The 18,763-nt window shown below is 40.5% G+C and overlaps 1 protein-coding gene across 1 annotated transcript; it reads left to right on the top strand.

The window, feature by feature from the left end:
• Nucleotides 1–9,787: 9,787 nt before the first annotated feature.
• LOC149822467 (ABC transporter B family member 1-like) lies at nt 9,788–18,070 on the top strand. The gene is given in 11 exon segments (XM_089981548.1): nt 9,788–9,956; nt 9,959–10,369; nt 10,456–10,510; nt 10,644–10,819; nt 10,959–11,159; nt 11,455–11,714; nt 11,810–12,126; nt 12,248–12,471; nt 13,058–13,431; nt 15,136–15,850; nt 16,297–18,070. Coding segments are annotated over 11 exon segments (4,047 nt in total). The 5' UTR covers nt 9,788–9,893; the 3' UTR covers nt 17,548–18,070.
• Nucleotides 18,071–18,763: the final 693 nt, after the last annotated feature.

Below are 18,763 nucleotides of genomic sequence, written 5' to 3'. Positions count from 1 at the left end.
TATATTCGAGAACGGCTTGTCAAGGTGATATCTCACTCATCAAAGATCCGATCGATGATCCGTAAGTTGCAGTGTGTTTGTTATAATGTCTAGTATTATCTGTAAAAAATTTAGATTTTTATATATCTGTTTGATATTTTTCCTCTGTTAGAAATTAGAATCAATTTTACAGAACCCGTTATGCATTGTCTAAACCCTAGATTGACTTGTGTTGATCGTATCTTCCTAATCGAAAATCTGATCGATGATACGTAAAAAAGAGTATCTTCATCTATGTGTTTAATATCATCTTCTAAAATTTTATAATTTTTTTAGCACAATTTGATATATTTTCTTGTAGTCGAAATCAGATGTGTTTATTTTAACTCGTTACGTATTCGCCAGAATCAAACGTATATTGCCAGAATGATATCTCTCTAACTGAAAATGATTTTTTTGATCTGTAAAAAGAGAATTTTTTTTATCTTTCTAGTATCTCTTCGTAAATTATTATAAATTTCTATGATGGTTTGATCCCTAATTCGGGTCTGACACTGTGACAGGTACGTGCCCGCAGGCAAAATTATGTATTTCATGTTTTTATTTAATTTTCTTATCAAAATAATACCAAAAATTCTATTTTTCAATTTTATTTTAATTTTAGAGTTATTAGAAATATTCAGTCGAATTTTATTAATTTTGGAATTCATTGAGACTTTATTTGATTAAATCACAAAAACAGGATGCCCGTGGAGTCCTGATTCAACTGAAACACGAGCAAAAATTGCTATTTTCATGATATTTTGAATTTTTTATAAAAAGTTTTATATTTTTTGGGTTTGATCATGTTTATAATTATGCTAGGGTGATTCATATACGATTTGGTGTTGATTTAAATTTGTTTGATCCTTAAATCAAAAGTTTTACAAAAATCTTTTCTGAAAACCCTAATTTAATGTCATAGTCTTGTTTTCAGGGGCATTTTTGTCAATTTTCTAAAAATTCTAAATTTTAAAGTTGTTTCCTTTTATTACTTATTCAATTATTTATCATCTTTTATTATGTTTATCTTAGAAAAGCATGGAAAAAGGCTTATATCCGGATAAATCCAGCAATTTCTAGATATTATTGGATAAATCTCGAAAAGTCGACATATCTCTACTAACAAGTTTGCTAGTTTTTCAGAGACACTGAAGACTGTATTTCTTTTATTTTATTTTTTTATTTCAATTTATTATTTATGTAAATTGTAATTGTAAAAAAATTGAAATAAGAATTAAATTTCTTACTTAAAATAGGGTTGCATTGCATATAGTTTATTTTTACCTAAATGTCAATGTGTGATGGATGATGATTCATGCATATTCAAACTCACCATGGTATATACGAATGACATGTGCACTAGCTTCTAAGGAGTTGATAAACTCGGTGGGTTTCGTATTTGTGGTCATAGTCAGAATACGAACAGAACCTAGATTTATCATCTTTTTCTAAGCCACAAATGGCCTACACTCTTAGGCATTTTCAGAAATCATGAAATATTTTTTTAACTTTTCTAAATATTTTCTCCTTTTAGAACCAAATGAGATATAATTCAATGCATATTTGTGGCCATAGTTAGGGATATGTGCTGAGTTTATTTCATCTAAATTCTATAAGGTACAAAATTCTTTTATCAAAGATTTTCCTCAAATTCTTCAGAAAATATTTTCTCAGAATTACATTCATTCATTCAGCTAGGTTAGATTGCATTATAGAAGGACTTTCACAGGGCCACACGCCCATCTCCATTTGATATATTTTTCAATTTGATCTCAAAGAAATCAATTTTTTCAAAGTTATTTGAACTTCTTCAAAAATCGATTTTCTCAAAACCTCAGGATTTTTTCAGAAATTGATTTCCCTTTTCTTCAAAATATTTTACTAAATGTGATCACGATTTTTAAAGCATTCTTTTTCAAATATTTTCAAATCTTTGAAGCAAACATCATGTTTTTCAATCTGCATTTTCTAAAATTCATAGCACATGCTTGATTCTTTGTGCATTTAGGAAATAGAACATCGATTTAGACAAGTTGAGCAAAGCAAAGCACAAGGTTGATCCTTGGTTCGTTTACCCCTGGTTATGGTGCCAGGAACGGTTGAACCTCGTACCGACAGGCGAGTCTCATTCTTTGAAATTATCTTGTATTTTAAAATGAAGGTGAGTTATTTTCAAAAAGTTTTTCAAAGGCCAGTTTGACTTGCAAAAGTAAAATTTTGCAATGATAACAGTTCTCAAGGGACAATACAAAAAACAAAAAAGGAGTCATGTTTTTCAATATGTGGGTGCTGACATGAGGTCCTTATTTGACAATTTTCAAGAAAAGTTGACCTATATTTGAATTTCAGAAATGTGTAGCTAGCTTAGATTTGGAATTAAGGGTAAAAGGTTGGCTCCAAAATGAAAAATTTCTTTTTTATTTTTGCTTTTTTTTAATAGAATTTAACCTTACAGATGCCATCTACATGGTTTGGTTAGTAGGAATCAGCTCTTGAACCATGCCATCATGACAATTGAGCAGGTTTTGATAAGTTTTAAAAAATTAGTAGAATTTTTATAAATCTCAAAACTCATAAAATCATATTGTTTCTCTAAGAAAACAATCCAACAACTGATTCCTAGCAAATGGATCATGTTAAACACATCCATTGGGCCAAAAGCATGACTAGTAGTATACAAAATTAGCACTCTCCAGACTGTATGGACAGTAGCAGGAACCAATTTTCCCTACCCAAAAACCCGCAAGATGTGCTAGTAAAAATATCTTTAAAGATATAAACTTTCTTTTTATTTTTAAAAGCTTTTGTGAAGCTAACAAACTACCCTAGCATCAACCTCAGTAAGTGTTTGAGATTCTCCCGGATTGAATTGGTTATGTGCATGATAGAAGCCGACCAATGTGTGTCCCCTCAAAATGAGTTAATAATAGATGCCAACCTTTCCAGTTGGAAAAATGCAAGAGAAGTCACTGATCCATGGATTATTGCTGCTGACCTTATATGCTTTTTTCACATATCACTTGCCACCAAAATGGAAAAAGCAGACTTGTACTCCCAACTTTCCTTGCAACCCTTTGCCCACTACATCGCAAAAGATGCTCAACTCAAAAGTGGCCCTTTCTTTCTCACATGCACAGAAGCAACCTAAAACTACTACTGCCACCAATAATAATAATAATAATAATAATAATAATAATAATAATAATAATAATAATAATAATAATAATAATAGTAATAATAATAATAATAATAATAATAATAATAATAATAATAATAAATCAGTGGTGATTAGAGAAAAAAAACACATTAAAGATTTTGATATTGTTAAAAAAATTCATGGTTAATTAAAAAAGTCCAAAGTTTTCTTTCATCAAGGTTACTATCAAAAGCCCACAAGGGCTACTCTTTTTAGCCAGGGCCAAACATGTTTTTCACCAAACATTGGATGACCATGGTTTAAAACTGACAGGAGGCATCTCTTGATATAAGCACCAAGCTAGTAGGTGTACTTCCTATTGAGCAAGGAGGTTCTCAAGGTTTTTCTTTCTTTTTTTTGGCCTAGCAAAAGAAGGTTGTCAAATGTATACCATAATTTACCATTCTACCCTAAAAATGCACTTAAAAAAAGCTCCTAAGCTTTTAGTAATAATTAAAACAAACCTCATTTGGGTTAACAAAAAGGAAAAGTTTTGAAGCTAAATTGATAAATTTACCTTCAAAGGCTCAACTTGGATAAATGATAACCTGGGTTAAAATTGATGAAAACAAAAGTTGGGTGAGTTTTTGTTGTTATTGATAATAATTATGTGCATTTTTTTAAATTTCCCGAATAATGAAGATAAATAAATGAAATGTTTAAAGCCAACCTCCTTGCTATGGCCTAGATTTAAATTCATGTATTGAAAAAAACAATAGCTTTTAATCCTTGTTAAATCTCAAAATAAGGGAGGAAGAAGTGTGTTAATCATAACGAATAATGGGGTTCAGTATGATATAACATCACTTGCTGGAGGATCGTTTGTAAACCCTCACTACCTTCAAGGGCTCGAATCCCATTGGCTCCTATCCCACTGCATCCGTGTGCAAGCGGGTCAGATATGGGCCACATCGTAGTAGATCTGAATCCAGACCCGAACTTCAAGCAACAAGTCTAAACCTGTATTCGGATCCAAAAAATTTAGATGGCAATTCTAGATTTGATGAAAAATCGTTGGAAACAAGAGTTTTACGTATGCCAAGTGCAAACTGGTTTCATTATATCTGATCCTAAAAGATTTGGTAGAAAACAATGAATTGAATCACAACCTAGATCTAAGAAAAGATCCATCATATAAGTCTGCTCCTATATAGAATCTAGGGGTGTCAACCGGTCGGGTTTGGTTCGGACCCAGGTGAAACCAGGCCCAAACCTGATTTGAGATTATGGTACCGAGTCCAGACCCGAGTCTAATCTGTCTCACCTTAAGAGAAACTATACCTGGATCCTATAAGGATTACATGAACCAGACCCATACCATACCGGGTAAAATAATATTTTTTTATCACTTTTTATATTGAAAAATTGTGGATCTTAATTGGAACTGTGGCCGGGCCTGGGTCTGGTATGAAATTTCACAAACCATACCCAGATCCATATATTAACTGGATCCTTCAGGTCCCACCGGATTCTAATCAGGCCTTCTTATTTATCACCCTATAGGGTTTGGTACGGGTCGGGTCCATGTCAAGCCCAATCCATTGATACCCCTAATACATTCCAATCTTATTTTAAGATCCATATCCAATAATAATATATGGAATTGTATAGGAGGCCCAACCATATTGAGGTAAAAAATGAAAGAAAAAATCATAATGACTACAGTGGCAAACATTTAAAATGGCAAATTATAACAACTTCCATACCCATAAAAAATTGAAAATGTTCATATTTCTTACATTTTCATCAGTAAAAAATCAGAAAATATAAATAAATTTTAAAAATAAAAAATATGAAGAACTAAATATATATATATAATTAAATTACATGTTTCATCATAAAAAATAACTCATAAAAATGTTAATATTGTGGTAAAATTATGATATTGACATTTTAACAAAAAATATTAGAATATTTTGCCATTCAAAATGGCAACCTAAAAAATGTTGCTTTTTTCTTATATATTTTCAAAATATCACCGATATTTGTTACATGGCCAATGAAGTTAAGTCTGGTGATTGTCCTTGACCAGCCATCATGTCCGAACTTGTAATTTTTTCTCTACCGATAAAAAAAATAAAGGTAAGGAATGATAGGACAAAAAAGGATGTGATATTATTGTGGCAGGCAATAGGGTAAGAAACCAGCTCCCACACTCACATAATAGTTAATTATTGTTCATCAGCACATCCCCCACACTTTTTGTCATAAGCCACCCAGGTCAACCACCATCACCATACCCCCACTCATTCCCAATGCCACCATTAATTAATTGATTGGTTAATTAAGTATGTAATTAAGAGATTAATTAACCCGTCAAGTTTAGGGCAGGCAAAGACAATGAGATGGCATGATGAGGAGAGGCACATGGGCCAATGCCCCCTTAGAATAAAGTAGCAAAGTGTGAACGATGAAGGAAATGGGGATGTGGTGAGCTTGAAAAAGAGCACGCCAATCCAACTGAGTCAGTAAGTGCAAGTATACGTGATTGTGGGTAGAGAGAGAGAGAGAGAGAGAGAGAGAGAGATTGTGCCCTAAAACCACGTGCCTAAGGCACTTTTTGGCTCATTTTCATGTGCAGCCTATTCTCCTTAATTACCTCATTTGATTATTCTCTAAGTAAAGTTAATCTTATTCTTAATCAAATGATTGGCGTAAAATTAGCAAAAGGAGAAGGCTATAATGATGTCTAGTAATGGACAAAACTAAAATGATGAATTCTTTTGACATGTACTCACACTCCTATGTCACAAGGACACGCTATTTTGTGGTTTCTGCACCGCATGTGAACGCTCGATGTGATGCATTATATATGAAGGATAATATTTTTATTATTTTAATAAAATTTATTGAAATTATATTTTGTATTAAGCTATCAATTTTTCATCAATTCAAAATTTTAAAAAATGCGTCACTGTGTCTTATTTTTTAAGGAGTGTGAATTTACAGCTTGTACTCATCGAGTCAGAGTTCGTAGATGCACTTAAACACACTCCAAGATAAAAATTCTAAATTGTTACATTGAATTTCCAGATTTATAGAGTAGTCAAATACTAAAACTTGACTCCCTTATTATAAGGGAAGTCAATTATTTGACTGATATTATGAACACAATTGAATACAAGAAAAATACAAAATGATTTGGCTGCAAGAAGCTGCATATGTTTCTCGTATAATAGAAAACAATTTGACTACAATAATTTTACAATCTTCTTTTGATGCACATTTTGGATCTCATTTGGATCCAAATTCAGACTGGGATCTATTGTACAAATTCATATTTGGATTTGGATCAAACAATGATCTGCTTGTTCGATCCATTCTCACCCCAAGTGGAGCCCCACTGTCTTATTCAATGCAGCTTGGCCATAGCAAGGAAAAAATTTATGAGCATATGCAGATCGGACATGAATCCACCAAATCAAGATATAATACAAACCAACCAATGTGATTTGCGGAACTGGATTATGAATATGTAGTCAGACAGATCCAGTCTGGATCAGAGGAGTGCCACTTGATGCTGGTCTATATTACTTTATTTTAACATGATGGAATAAAGATCTGAATGTGTAATGGATTGGATTTGGATCATACTCAACTGAGCTTTTATGGGTTTTGTTTCAGAGGAAAATTAAAATCTTAAGCCGGATCTATTCTAAATCTGGACCAAGTTGAATCCTTCTCAGATAAAATGACTTAATGACTGCTTCCAGCATTTCTTTCGCCCCCCCAGTATTACAATATGGAGCTTTGGATTCGAATTCAATAATTTCATCAGATATTGAGTGGGTATGGATCCAAATCTGTTGCTTAAATTTGGATTTCCATTCGAATAATATTTGGTTCAAGGATTTTACCAACTGGAGGCCAGCCAAAAGAAAAAAGAAAACCACTTTCCTGAAGAAAATGTTGGCAAGGGAAAATCTCGTAATATTTTGAAAAGTGTATTTTCCTCAGGAGAAGCTTGGGGATGTATTGGTATATGAACATATGAAATATATAAATACAAATGAAATATGAATTTATATAAAAAAAAAAAAACTAGATAAAAAGTATTTTTATTGTGTTAATATCAGGTGAAGATTCAGTATTTTCAAAATAGGTAATATTCTGGAAAATGTCTCGCTTCCTCAGTATAATATTGCCCTTTGAAAATATCTCAATTTTATCGCCACATTTAAAAAAAAATAAAAAATGGCGATATTTGTGACTATGATTTGAACTACGATGCAACTGGATCTTAAAATGGCAAGGGCGATCGCTCCCTTTCAAAGCAAAGGGAACAGCTCGAAGCATTAACCTCGTGCTTGCAAAATTCAACTAACCGAATAAGCGATTTATAATTTAAATTCGTGTTGGGCTACTAAGTTTCAAAATGAAAAAAAATAAAAATAAAAAAGACTTTCATATGAATCGATATCGGTGAAGCTTCGATTGTTGGATCCGTGTCCACCGTTATGGCTCACATGATCCGAAAAGAGTGACAGGAGTGGTAATTCGTTCTTAAAGTCCGGGTCCATATCGTCCAACTTCCGTGCCTCCAACAGTCCACGTGGGTTCGTCCACACACCGGCCCTCGTCATTGGTCAAAAAAGAGGGATACTCCACTCAGAGTGCGCGAGTACTGAGTAGTAGTCCAATTTTTCTTCTTCTTTTTTTTTTTTTTTATAAAAAGCGATAAAAGTTTTCTCCTCAAGAGTACGGACTGTCTTAGATCACGAATGACTGAGGTGCGTCCTCTCTCTGTCCCTTTTTTTAAATATTAATAAATTGACGCTAAAAAAAAAAAAGAGAAAAAAAGGGTCGGAATTATTGGTGGGAGACATGAATAAGAAAGAAGGGAAAAAAGGGAGAGAAAAAAAGGTAGCTCGATAATGGGGCTGTCTTTCACAACTGTTAATTGGTTTGTCTTTTAATGCCGTGTTCTTTTCCCACTCTGTTTTTCTTCCCTTCCTATCGACACTCAAATAACTGCAAGTTTAAGGAATGTTTAGTTTTTTACTTGAGAGAAATGTTTAGTTTTTTACTTGAGAGAAGAGTTTAAAAATGTTTAAAAATGTTGGATGGTTACCTCTTCCTCCACCCCCCTTCTCTTTTACCCTCATCAAGAACCGGGTCAGCCCGCTTCCCAGCAAGGTAAAACTCTAAGTTGAAGACACGACTTGGTTGCTTATTTCAGTGATGCTGCTCTTAATTGATGCTGTGTTTGGGAGAATGGTGTCGAAAGAGCTGGCTGGACGTCAGAGATAGTTAGTGGTAGGGTTCGAACGGATTTGGACTGTGTTTGAGATAAGAAAGTGGAGGGAAACGTGAATATTAGTCGAGAATCAGCAAGATTCTAATGGTTTTTTGAATTTCTAATGGTTCAATTTTTTTTATCGCATTTACTTCGATCATATATTCATTTATTTTATATTATTATTAAACTACAATAATGGTGGAATCAAGAGGCTTGAAATTATACTCAAACATGGTGAGAAATCAAGAGTTGAAACCCTAAATGCTTGAAAGAGTTACTTATGCTTAGGAACAGGAAATCAACAACTCTTTTGAAATCCATTTCTCTTGAAGTCTAATTTTTTTATTTTCCCAAACTCCTTGCAAGTACTTTCAATACTAATTCCCAAACAGAACCTGAATGGTCACCATCCATCTTGGTTACATAAAACTCCGTGAGCACCAGCTTGTTTGTTAGGAGCTGTTAGTGCGTCACCCTTGTGTTTGGAGGTTGCAAGTTCAAATCCCAATGGTATGCTGTATAACTGGTGAGGGTCGGCCTAACCCCAGCTTGCCTATAAAAAAAAAATACTCCGTGATAGTCCCCCTCTTTAACGTCATAGATGCTGCTATTTTTACTGTTACTGAACGACGCCTTGTCTTTCTTGTGAAGGCGTTTTTGTCAAGAAAAAGAGAAAGGCAAACGTAGGATGGTTGGGTAACTGGGTTGGTTCTGTCAAACAAGTAGGTACGTCGCGGTAGTAATTCCGGGTTTACCGTCAAGGTAAGTAAACAACTGAGGGGAAAAAATCTTTAAATTTAAGGAACTCTCTCTTTCTCTCTCTGCAAGAAATCGTTGGGAGGAAAATATTGGATTTGGGCAACAAACAAGAGGGAGTCGACCGATGCTTCTAATTACAAGTACAAAGTTCTGAGGAAAAGATTTCCGGTACATGATGAAGAGGAAGAGGATTATTTAGTATAGGGAAGGAAGTAGAAGTTGAGTTGCTCTCTCTCCAAAGAGAGAGAGAGAGAGGGAAGGAACAAACATTCCTCTTGGCAAAAACGCTCAAACAAAAAGGGCAAAAAAACCCAAGACAACAGATCTGACCATGTGGTAAGAAATAAAAGAAATGGGTGAGTCGTTTTGACTTGGAGAAGCAGGCAACTCTTCGCGTTTGTTCATTTAGTTTTACAGTTTACCATAACTACTGCTGTCATAATGCTCTTAGAAAAAAATAATTATAATGTTCCGTGCGTTAGATAATGGTCAACATCTTCCTTCTAGTTTTCACACGCTTTTGCGTTGATTGTTCTGTATTATTTTCTCTGACACTGGAGAGGCATCGCACATGAGGGGCTTAGACCAGAGCTCCCAATGGGAAACCTGAAGTTCCTACTGGTCGGTGGATACGGTAAAAAATAAAATTGTTGAGTGTGTGTGTGTGTTCAACTTGAGATGTCCCAAGATTCCTCCAACGAGATAAAGGGTGTGGAGCAGTGGAGATGGTACGAAATGCAAGGGGGGTGGAGATGGTGAGAGAGGACAACAACGACCAGCAGGAGCAGAGCAGCTTTAAAAGGGACCAAGAAGGGCAAGGCGAAGGAGAGCATAGGAAGGAAGCTGAAGGGATGGAGATGGTGGAACCCAAGTCAGGCGGCTCTGGCGCCGCCGGAGGGGCAGCAGCCGCCGCCGAGGCCACGTCCGGTGGCGCCGCCGACGCGAAGAAGGCGCCAGCGCCGCCGTCCTTGGCCTTCATCGAGCTGTTCAGGTTCGCAGATGGGCTGGACTACCTTCTGATGGTCATTGGCACGGCGGGGGCCGTCGTCCACGGCTGTTCCCTCCCAATCTTCCTTCGATTCTTCGCCGATCTCGTCAACTCCTTCGGCTCCAACGCCGACAATCCCGACAGAATGATGCAGCAAGTCATCAAAGTAAGACAGACTTAACTCTCTCTCTCTCTGCTTCTCTCTCTATTATTGGTTCTTTAATTCGTTTGTTTTCATTCTGTTTGCTGCAGTATGCCTTTTACTTTCTCGTCGTTGGAGCTGCAATCTGGGCTTCTTCGTGGGCAGGTGAGGGAACTGCATTCGATCCTAAAATTATCCCTTTAGTCGCTAGGATTTGTTGTTGTTCTGTTTCGTTTCACTTGAATTTGGTTGGTTTCTCAGTGTGTTTTTCCTCTGAATTTCTTTCTTCATTGTGTAGAAATCTCTTGTTGGATGTGGACTGGAGAGAGACAATCCACCAAGCTGAGGATCAAATACTTGGAGGCAGCTTTGAATCAAGACATTCAGTATTTCGATACCGATATAAGAACGTCTGACATCGTTTACGCGATTAATTGCGATACGGTGGCCGTTCAGGATGCCATCAGTGAGAAGGTAAAGAGCTTGCCCATAATGTCTAGTCTTCAGTGCCCTTTGTCACTTTTTTTATGGTGCAATGAGAAAAGAAAGAGCGGAAAATATTATTGCAACTTGAAGTTTTTGAATCTAAGGTGCTCTGTTTTTTGCTTTGCAGTTGGGGAATTTCATTCACTATATGGCGACCTTCGTCTCCGGGTTCGTTATCGGATTTACGGCGGTATGGCAGCTCGCGTTCGTGACTCTTGCGGTAGTCCCTTTGATTGCCATCATCGGTGCTATTCACACAATAACCCTTGCCAAGCTTTCCACCAAGAGCCAAGATTCTCTGTCCGAAGCAGGAAACATTGCTGAGCAGGTACACAAAATCAGAGATAAATTCTCTTCTATTTTTGTTTGTTTTGGAGAATGAAATTCTCTATCTGAGAATCCTGGAGAAATTAGTACACGAAAGGAGAAATAGTTCAGAAATGACGCGAGAACTCCCATCCCCACTCTTAAATTGGGGCTATGAGAGAGAGAGAGAGGCAGCCTTTCTTCTCATCAGAGGAATAGAATACTTGGAAATCAAACAATAAGATGAGTTGTTTTATTTGTCACTTGTTTCTGTTTAGCTCATTGATTCAGAATTTTTATGGGTGCAATTGTATCAGGCATTCGCACAAATCCGCACTGTTCTATCTTTTGTTGGCGAATCGAAAACGTTACAGTCATATTCTTCTGCACTGAAAGTAGTTCAACGGCTTGGATATAAGAGTGGCTTTGCTAGAGGATTGGGATTAGGAGCCACATATTTCACTGTTTTCTGCTGCTATGCACTTCTTCTCTGGTACGGCGGATGGCTCGTTAGGCACCATTACACCAATGGGGGATTGGCAATCACAACCATGTTCTCAGTGATGATCGGTGGACTGTAAGCAATTCTTGAGCAATTGGCATTACTGCATCTTGTTCTTTTTCTATTTATTGGAGTTTAACTTCGCACCCTCTGTTGCTGCGTATTAACAGGGCACTGGGGCAGTCGGCTCCGAGCATGACTTCATTTGCAAAGGCAAAGGTTGCAGCTGCTAAAATTTTCGAGACCATCGATCACAGACCTGTTATGGACAAAGATAGCGCGTCCGGCGTCGAGTTGGCAACCGTGACGGGCCACGTTGAGCTTAGAAACGTTGATTTCACGTACCCGTCAAGGCCAGACAATCAGATCCTCTGTAATTTCTCACTGAGCATCCCTGCAGGGAAAACCGTAGCCATAGTGGGCAGCAGCGGCTCTGGGAAGAGCACCGTTGTTGCCCTCATTGAAAGGTTTTATGATCCAACCTCGGGTAATTGTTTCAATCAAATCAAATATTACCTGAATATAGCTCTTTTTAGTCCTGTTTTTCTTTTTTCTTTCCTGTTTCTTTTTTTATGCCTTGAGCTAAATCAAATATGGAATGATCATAGGACAAGTTCTGATTGATGGGCATGACATAAAGACCCTGAAACTGAGATGGTTGAGGCAACAAATCGGTTTAGTGAGCCAAGAGCCGGCACTATTTGCCACAACCATTAGGGAGAATATGCTACTAGGAAGGGCCGATGCAACAGAAGTTGAAATGGAAGAGGCAGCAAGAGTTGCAAATGCGCATTCCTTCATCATCAAGCTTCCTGATGGATACGATACACAGGTAAAAACAAAACAGTTACCCGCTAATCGTGGCCTAATCATTCCCATACGTTTTCTGTCTATTGTCTGCTCTTTCTCCCCTTTTTTCTGCTTTATTGGTTCTAGGCTTTCTCTATCAGAGTTGAGGAATGCTTTAATTTAACGAGAGGAGGAGAAAAGCAATAAACCAATAAATTAAATAACAGTCTTTGTTGCCATTTAGGCTCTTAGGGCAGCTTCTCTTTTGTTCTCTTGTACTCTGTCTATCCATGTTCTGTTCCAAGACTTGTTGAAAGCTGAACTGCTTTTGGTTTTAACAAAGTATTCTATATTATATTGTAGTTTTAGCTTGACATGTATCAACAGGAACTATGAACAGTTGTGGACACCGGCCGGACTTCATGACTCTGGTGGGTTCAGACCCAATTCAGTTTGTATCGGTCGGTTCAGACCCAATTAAAAAAACCACCGACTCGTTTCCAAACAACCCGATATACCGTGCCAGAATGAACCGATTGCTTTGCCCTGAGTCTGAATCAGTCAATGAGCACAAAATTCTCTAGCTCTTTTATGAAGCACCAAAAAGTTGTGTGTGGAATTATATGCAGGTGGGGGAGAGAGGGCTGCAGCTGTCCGGAGGGCAGAAACAGAGGATAGCTATCGCGAGGGCGATGCTGAAGAACCCGGCGATCCTGCTGCTGGACGAGGCGACGAGCGCGCTCGACTCGGAGTCGGAGAAGCTGGTGCAGGAGGCGCTGGACCGCTTCATGATCGGGCGGACGACGCTGGTGATCGCACACCGGATGTCGACAATCCGCAAGGCGGACGTGGTGGCCGTGCTGCAGCAGGGGAGCGTGCTGGAGATGGGCACCCACGACGAGCTCATCTCCAAGGGCGACAGCGGCATGTACGCCAAGCTCATCCGCATGCAGGAGCTGGCCCACGAGACGGCCCTCATGAACGCCAGGAAGAGCAGTGCCAGGTAGATCGAACTCTTGACGTCCTTCAAACTTTAACATCTTACTTAAGCTGACCCACCTACCAGTGTAGATCGGGTTGGGGTTTTAGTTTCATGTCACAGAAGTCGATATCACCGATTTTTGGCCGTACTGGACATGACCACACACGTGTCCTTTGTTACGGTCCCTCCTGACCGGAAGGAGACGGTTTTGTCTGCTGTTTGCATGGGGACCACGTGTGTGGTTTCTTCAAGTTTTGGTGATTTGAAATATGACCCCGATCTATTCTCAATGGCCTTCTACACAAAACACGTGTAAGGGATGCTCTTCCACGAATTGGGATTGCTACGTTATGCCGTCGTCCCCACTGTTGGTGTGCTTAACCGCTGTTTTCACGTGCTTAGTTAGGTATGTGGGTTGGGATGTCAAATGGATCGAATAGTATCCATCATCCAACCCAAGTTCAATCCCGATTAGTTGGATTCGATTCAGTAGCCAAATCGAATCCAATTAGCAATAATAAGATCCGGATTCAGTATTGAGCTTTGCATACTAATTCGAGTCAGAATCCAAATTCGTGTAAATGTCAGATTTTTAGCTAGTTGGATCTGGATTTGGTTTTATTTCGTCAATCCAAACCCGTATGTCAGATCAGATTGGGTCGAGCGAGATGTTTTGAAAAGGAAAGCAAGTAAGAAGCGGCAGAAATAGAATGGGAAGGAAGTGATAAAGAAGTTCTTTATTACTTTCGAATTATTAAAAGTTTTCATAGATCTAATCTTCAAGATATATTTATTAGCCCTAAAATACACAATAAATATGTAGGTTTTAAAGTGAGACGCAATTTTTAAGGAGAAAGTATAATTCATATAATATAAAAGTGTATTTTTACATGAGGCTGCCATTTCATTCTAAAGAAAACAACTTTTTCTTATAAAGTCTTTGAAATAACTGAAGTGGTTTGAGGTCTCTGAATCGAGTTTCTTTGCCAGCTGTTACTAAAGTTGGCCACCTTATCCTTACAACAAAAAATGTGCCAAATTGATCATCTGTTATATGCCCTATGATCGAAGATCCTCACTCCTTAGAACCGTGTTGACAGGGAGGCTATGACATCTATAGGTTTGACCCAAACAGTGTGTAAAGCGTACTATTTGTTAGGGGTGTCAAGGGGTCTGGTTTGGTTCGGACCTAGGTGGAACCAGACCTGGACCTTATTTTTGGGTATGGTATCGGGTCCAGACCTGGGTTTAATCGGATGTACTATATGAGAAACCATACCCGGACCCGATAAGAACTACATAAAGTAGACCCGGATCATACTCTGTAAAATAAATTTTTTTATCATTTTTACATTGAAAATTTGTGGGTCTTAACCAGAACTCGGGTCTGTTTGGTATAAAATTTGAAAAACTATACCCGGATTCATGTATTAATGGGACCTTCAGGTTCGGACCCGGGTCTTATTATTTATAACCATACCCAGATCATATAGGGTTTGGTACTGGTCGGGTCTGGGTAGTATTTGTTTAAGTCTCGACGGAGTGCTGCCTTTGTCCATCAGATCAGGTTATCTGCCCAATCACGATCACGGTGGTGGTGAAATGTTCTTCTAGCATCCCCACCGTCGATTGAATCTAAAAAATAAAAATGAAGGAACGAATTTTTGTCTTTGTTTTTTTGTTTTAAATAATGAACAAATGTGCTGGTTTCCGTGTGATGAGCAGGCCATCCAGCGCAAGAAACTCGGTGAGCTCGCCGATCATCGGCCGGAACTCGTCGTACGGACGGTCACCGTACTCGAGGAGGCTGTCCGACTTCTCGACCTCCGACTTCAGCCTGTCGGTAGAGGGGCACTCGAGCTACAACTACACGGAGAAGATCGCTTTCAAAGACCAGGCGAGCTCCTTCTGGAGGCTGGTCAAGATGAACGCGCCCGAGTGGCGGTTCGCACTGCTGGGCTCGGTCGGGTCCGTGGTTTGCGGCTGCATCAGCGCCCTTTTCGCCTACGTACTGAGCGCGGTGCTCAGCGTATACTACAGCAACGATGGGGCACACATGAAGAGGGAGATCGGCAAGTACTGCTTCCTGCTGATCGGGGTGTCCTCCGCGGCGCTGCTCTTCAACACCATCCAGCACATGTTCTGGGACGTGGTCGGGGAGAACCTGACCAAGCGGGTCCGGGAGAAGATGCTGGAGGCGGTCCTCCGGAATGAGGTCGGGTGGTTCGACCAGGAGGAGAACGGCAGCGCCAGGATTGCGACGAGGCTCGCCCTGGACGCGAACAACGTGCGTTCGGCCATCGGGGATCGGATATCTGTGATCATGCAGAACTCGGCGCTCATGATCTTTGCGTGCACGGCCGGGTTCGTGCTTCAGTGGAGGTTGGCGCTCGTCCTCGTCGCCGTCTTCCCCATGGTCGTGGCCGCCACGGTGCTTCAGGTAACACTCGCCCGAAATGAATCGTTCTCGTGGAGTGCTTTAACGATCATAGTTACCAAGAAACGAAATGGCCATACCAGAAGCTAAAGCAGGAAAAAAGTGCTAAAAGTAGTATGATGCGAAAAGGAGAGATGAGGTTGTAGAGAGCAATTATGCAAGCAAATAAGACGCCAAAAAGAAGTGCACTAAGAATTAGTATGAAGTGGGAATGGAAGCAGATAAAAAAATGACATAAAAATGAGTAAAAAGCAATATAAAATCAATGTACAACCTTATTACTATAAAAACATATTATTTTTAATACGAAAATCGTAGAAACTAAGGGGCAAGCGAGAAGCCTCCGGTAGCTATACTTTAACCTTCAACTTTGAAACTTAGACTAATGGCAAAGCCAATAAAACTGTCTTTTTGGTTTGTTTCTATTTTTCTTAAAAAAAAAAAAACAGAAAATGTTCATGAAAGGATTCTCCGGGGATTTGGAAGGGGCTCACGCGGTGGCCACTCAGATAGCAGGCGAGGCCGTGTCGAACGTGAGGACGGTGGCGGCCTTCAACTCGGAGTCGAAGATCGTGAGGCTATTCGAGTCGAAGCTGAGCGTGCCGCTGAGGAAGTGCTTCTGGAAGGGCCAGATCGCGGGCAGCGGCTTCGGCGTCGCCCAGTTCCTGCTCTACGGTTCCTACTCCCTGGGCCTCTGGTATGCCTCCTGGCTCGTGAAGCACCACATCTCCGACTTCTCCAAGGCCATCCGCGTATTCATGGTCCTCATGGTCTCGGCCAACGGCGCCGCCGAGACGCTCACCCTCGCCCCGGACTTCATCAAGGGCGGCCGCGCCATGCGCTCCGTCTTCTCCCTCCTCGATCGCAAGACCGAGATCGAGCCCGACGACGCCGACAGCATCAAGCCCGACCACCTCCGCGGCGAGGTCGAGCTCAAGCACGTCGACTTCTCTTACCCGACCCGCCCGGATGTCCCCGTCTTCCGCGACCTCACCCTCCGCGCCCGGGCGGGAAAATGCCTGGCCCTCGTCGGCCCCAGCGGCTGCGGCAAGAGCTCCGTCCTCGCGCTCGTGCAGCGGTTCTACGACCCGAGCTCCGGCCGGGTGCTCGTCGATGGCAAGGACCTCCGCAAGTACAACCTGAAGTCCCTCCGGCAGCACATCGCGGTGGTGCAACAGGAGCCAAGCCTCTTCGCCACCACCATCTATGACAACATCGCCTACGGCCGCGACGGCGCCACCGAGGCAGAGGTTGTTGCCGCGGCGACTGCGTCGAACGCGGACAAGTTCATATCGGGTCTGCCGGACGGGTACAGGACGCAGGTCGGGGAGCGAGGGGTGCAGCTGTCGGGTGGGCAGAGGCAGCGGATCGCAATCGCGAGGGCGCTGGTGAAGAACCCGGCGCTGCTGCTGTTGGACGAGGCGACGAGCGCACTGGACGCGGAGTCGGAGAGGTGTGTGCAGGAGGCGGTGGAGCGGATGTCGGCGGGCAGGACGACGATCGTAGTGGCGCACCGGCTGTCGACGGTGCGGAACGCGCACGCGATCGCGGTGATCGAGGAGGGGAAGGTGACGGAGCAGGGGTCGCACTCGCACCTGCTTCACCACCACCCGGACGGATGCTACGCCAAGATGATCCAGCTGCAGCGCCTCAACCATCAAGGCCAGCTCCACATCCCCGGCTCCGCCTCCTCTGCCTAGCTGCAGTAGCCACCTTCGGTCTGGGTCAATGCCTTTCTTTTGTGATCCCTTGTTGAGGAGAGGACCTGGTCTGATGAGGGCTGAGATGTGAGCTTTGCTTGGGAGGTGCTGGGGGTTGGGGGGCATGGTCGGTGATCCAGCTCAAGTGTCACGAGGAACCGATTGGCTGAACGCAGAGATGCAACATTTGACCTTGGTTGTATTTTGGGTCCTTTGGGATGAATGAGGATGATGTCATACATGGCAGATGTGGGGTGGGGGCTCTTCCTCTTCCGTAGTTTATAACTCTGTTGCAACGTTGACCGTCAGACTTCCATCTTTTTGTTATGGGATCTTCACCACCACCTGTTGGCTTCCTTCTTTTTGTTTTCTGGGGATTTTGTAATTTGGTTGTTTTGGCTATTTCTGTACAAGTAATTAATCGGCAAAAGTTGTACGTGAAGTGTGTGTGTTTTTCGCTCTCTGTGTTCATATTCATATGGCATAAATGAGAAAGTCCATCCGCACGGTTATTATTTGTTTAGGGTTTTCCTAAATTTGGGCTTGTGCTAAGTACCACTGCGCGTAAGTGGACAAAATTGGTAGGGAATGCTGGATTCTTTAAGCTCTCACATGACTATTCGAGAAACATTAAAAAATGATCTGCACTATGTCCCTGTGGCAACAAATTTTCACTGTCACTTTTTATCAGTGAACGTATTTTAAAGGATACACTAAATGTTGTAAGATTGGGGGGGGGGGGAGGGGGGGCGGGTGTTCACGATCACACTAAGTTAGATCTGGTACTCCTGATGCAATTAAAGAATACAGACAAATACAAAAAAAAATAGCAAAGAAGTGAATAATCATAATAAAACAAAAACATTTTAAGTGATTCTATAAAATTGTTTACATTCATCAGTATAAATTTTTTTTATTAATATAATCAATAATCAATAAAAAAAAATAAAAATAAAGCTACAAACAAAAACAATCATACTTGTTATTCAACCTACCAAGAGGATTGATACGTGCAGTCCAAATATGAACCTTTTTCCTGTCCTTCAACCACTTCTGAATACTCAAGAGAAGCTCAAGACATCAGAGAACTACTCAACATAGCAAAACCATCATATTTTTCTCTTATACTCTTAGTGAGAACACCAAAAGAGAATGATTCTCTTTTTTCTCTTCTTTAAGCTAAGAAGTACCTCTTCACCTTTTCAAAAAAGAACAC

The sequence above is a fragment of the Nuphar pumila genome, chromosome 11 (assembly GCF_984573655.1).
Source record: "Nuphar pumila chromosome 11, dmNupPumi1.hap1.1, whole genome shotgun sequence".
Lineage (NCBI taxonomy): Eukaryota > Viridiplantae > Streptophyta > Magnoliopsida > Nymphaeales > Nymphaeaceae > Nuphar > Nuphar pumila.
Note: the sequence above shows the minus strand (reverse complement) of the source record. Positions and strands in the feature narration are given on the sequence as shown.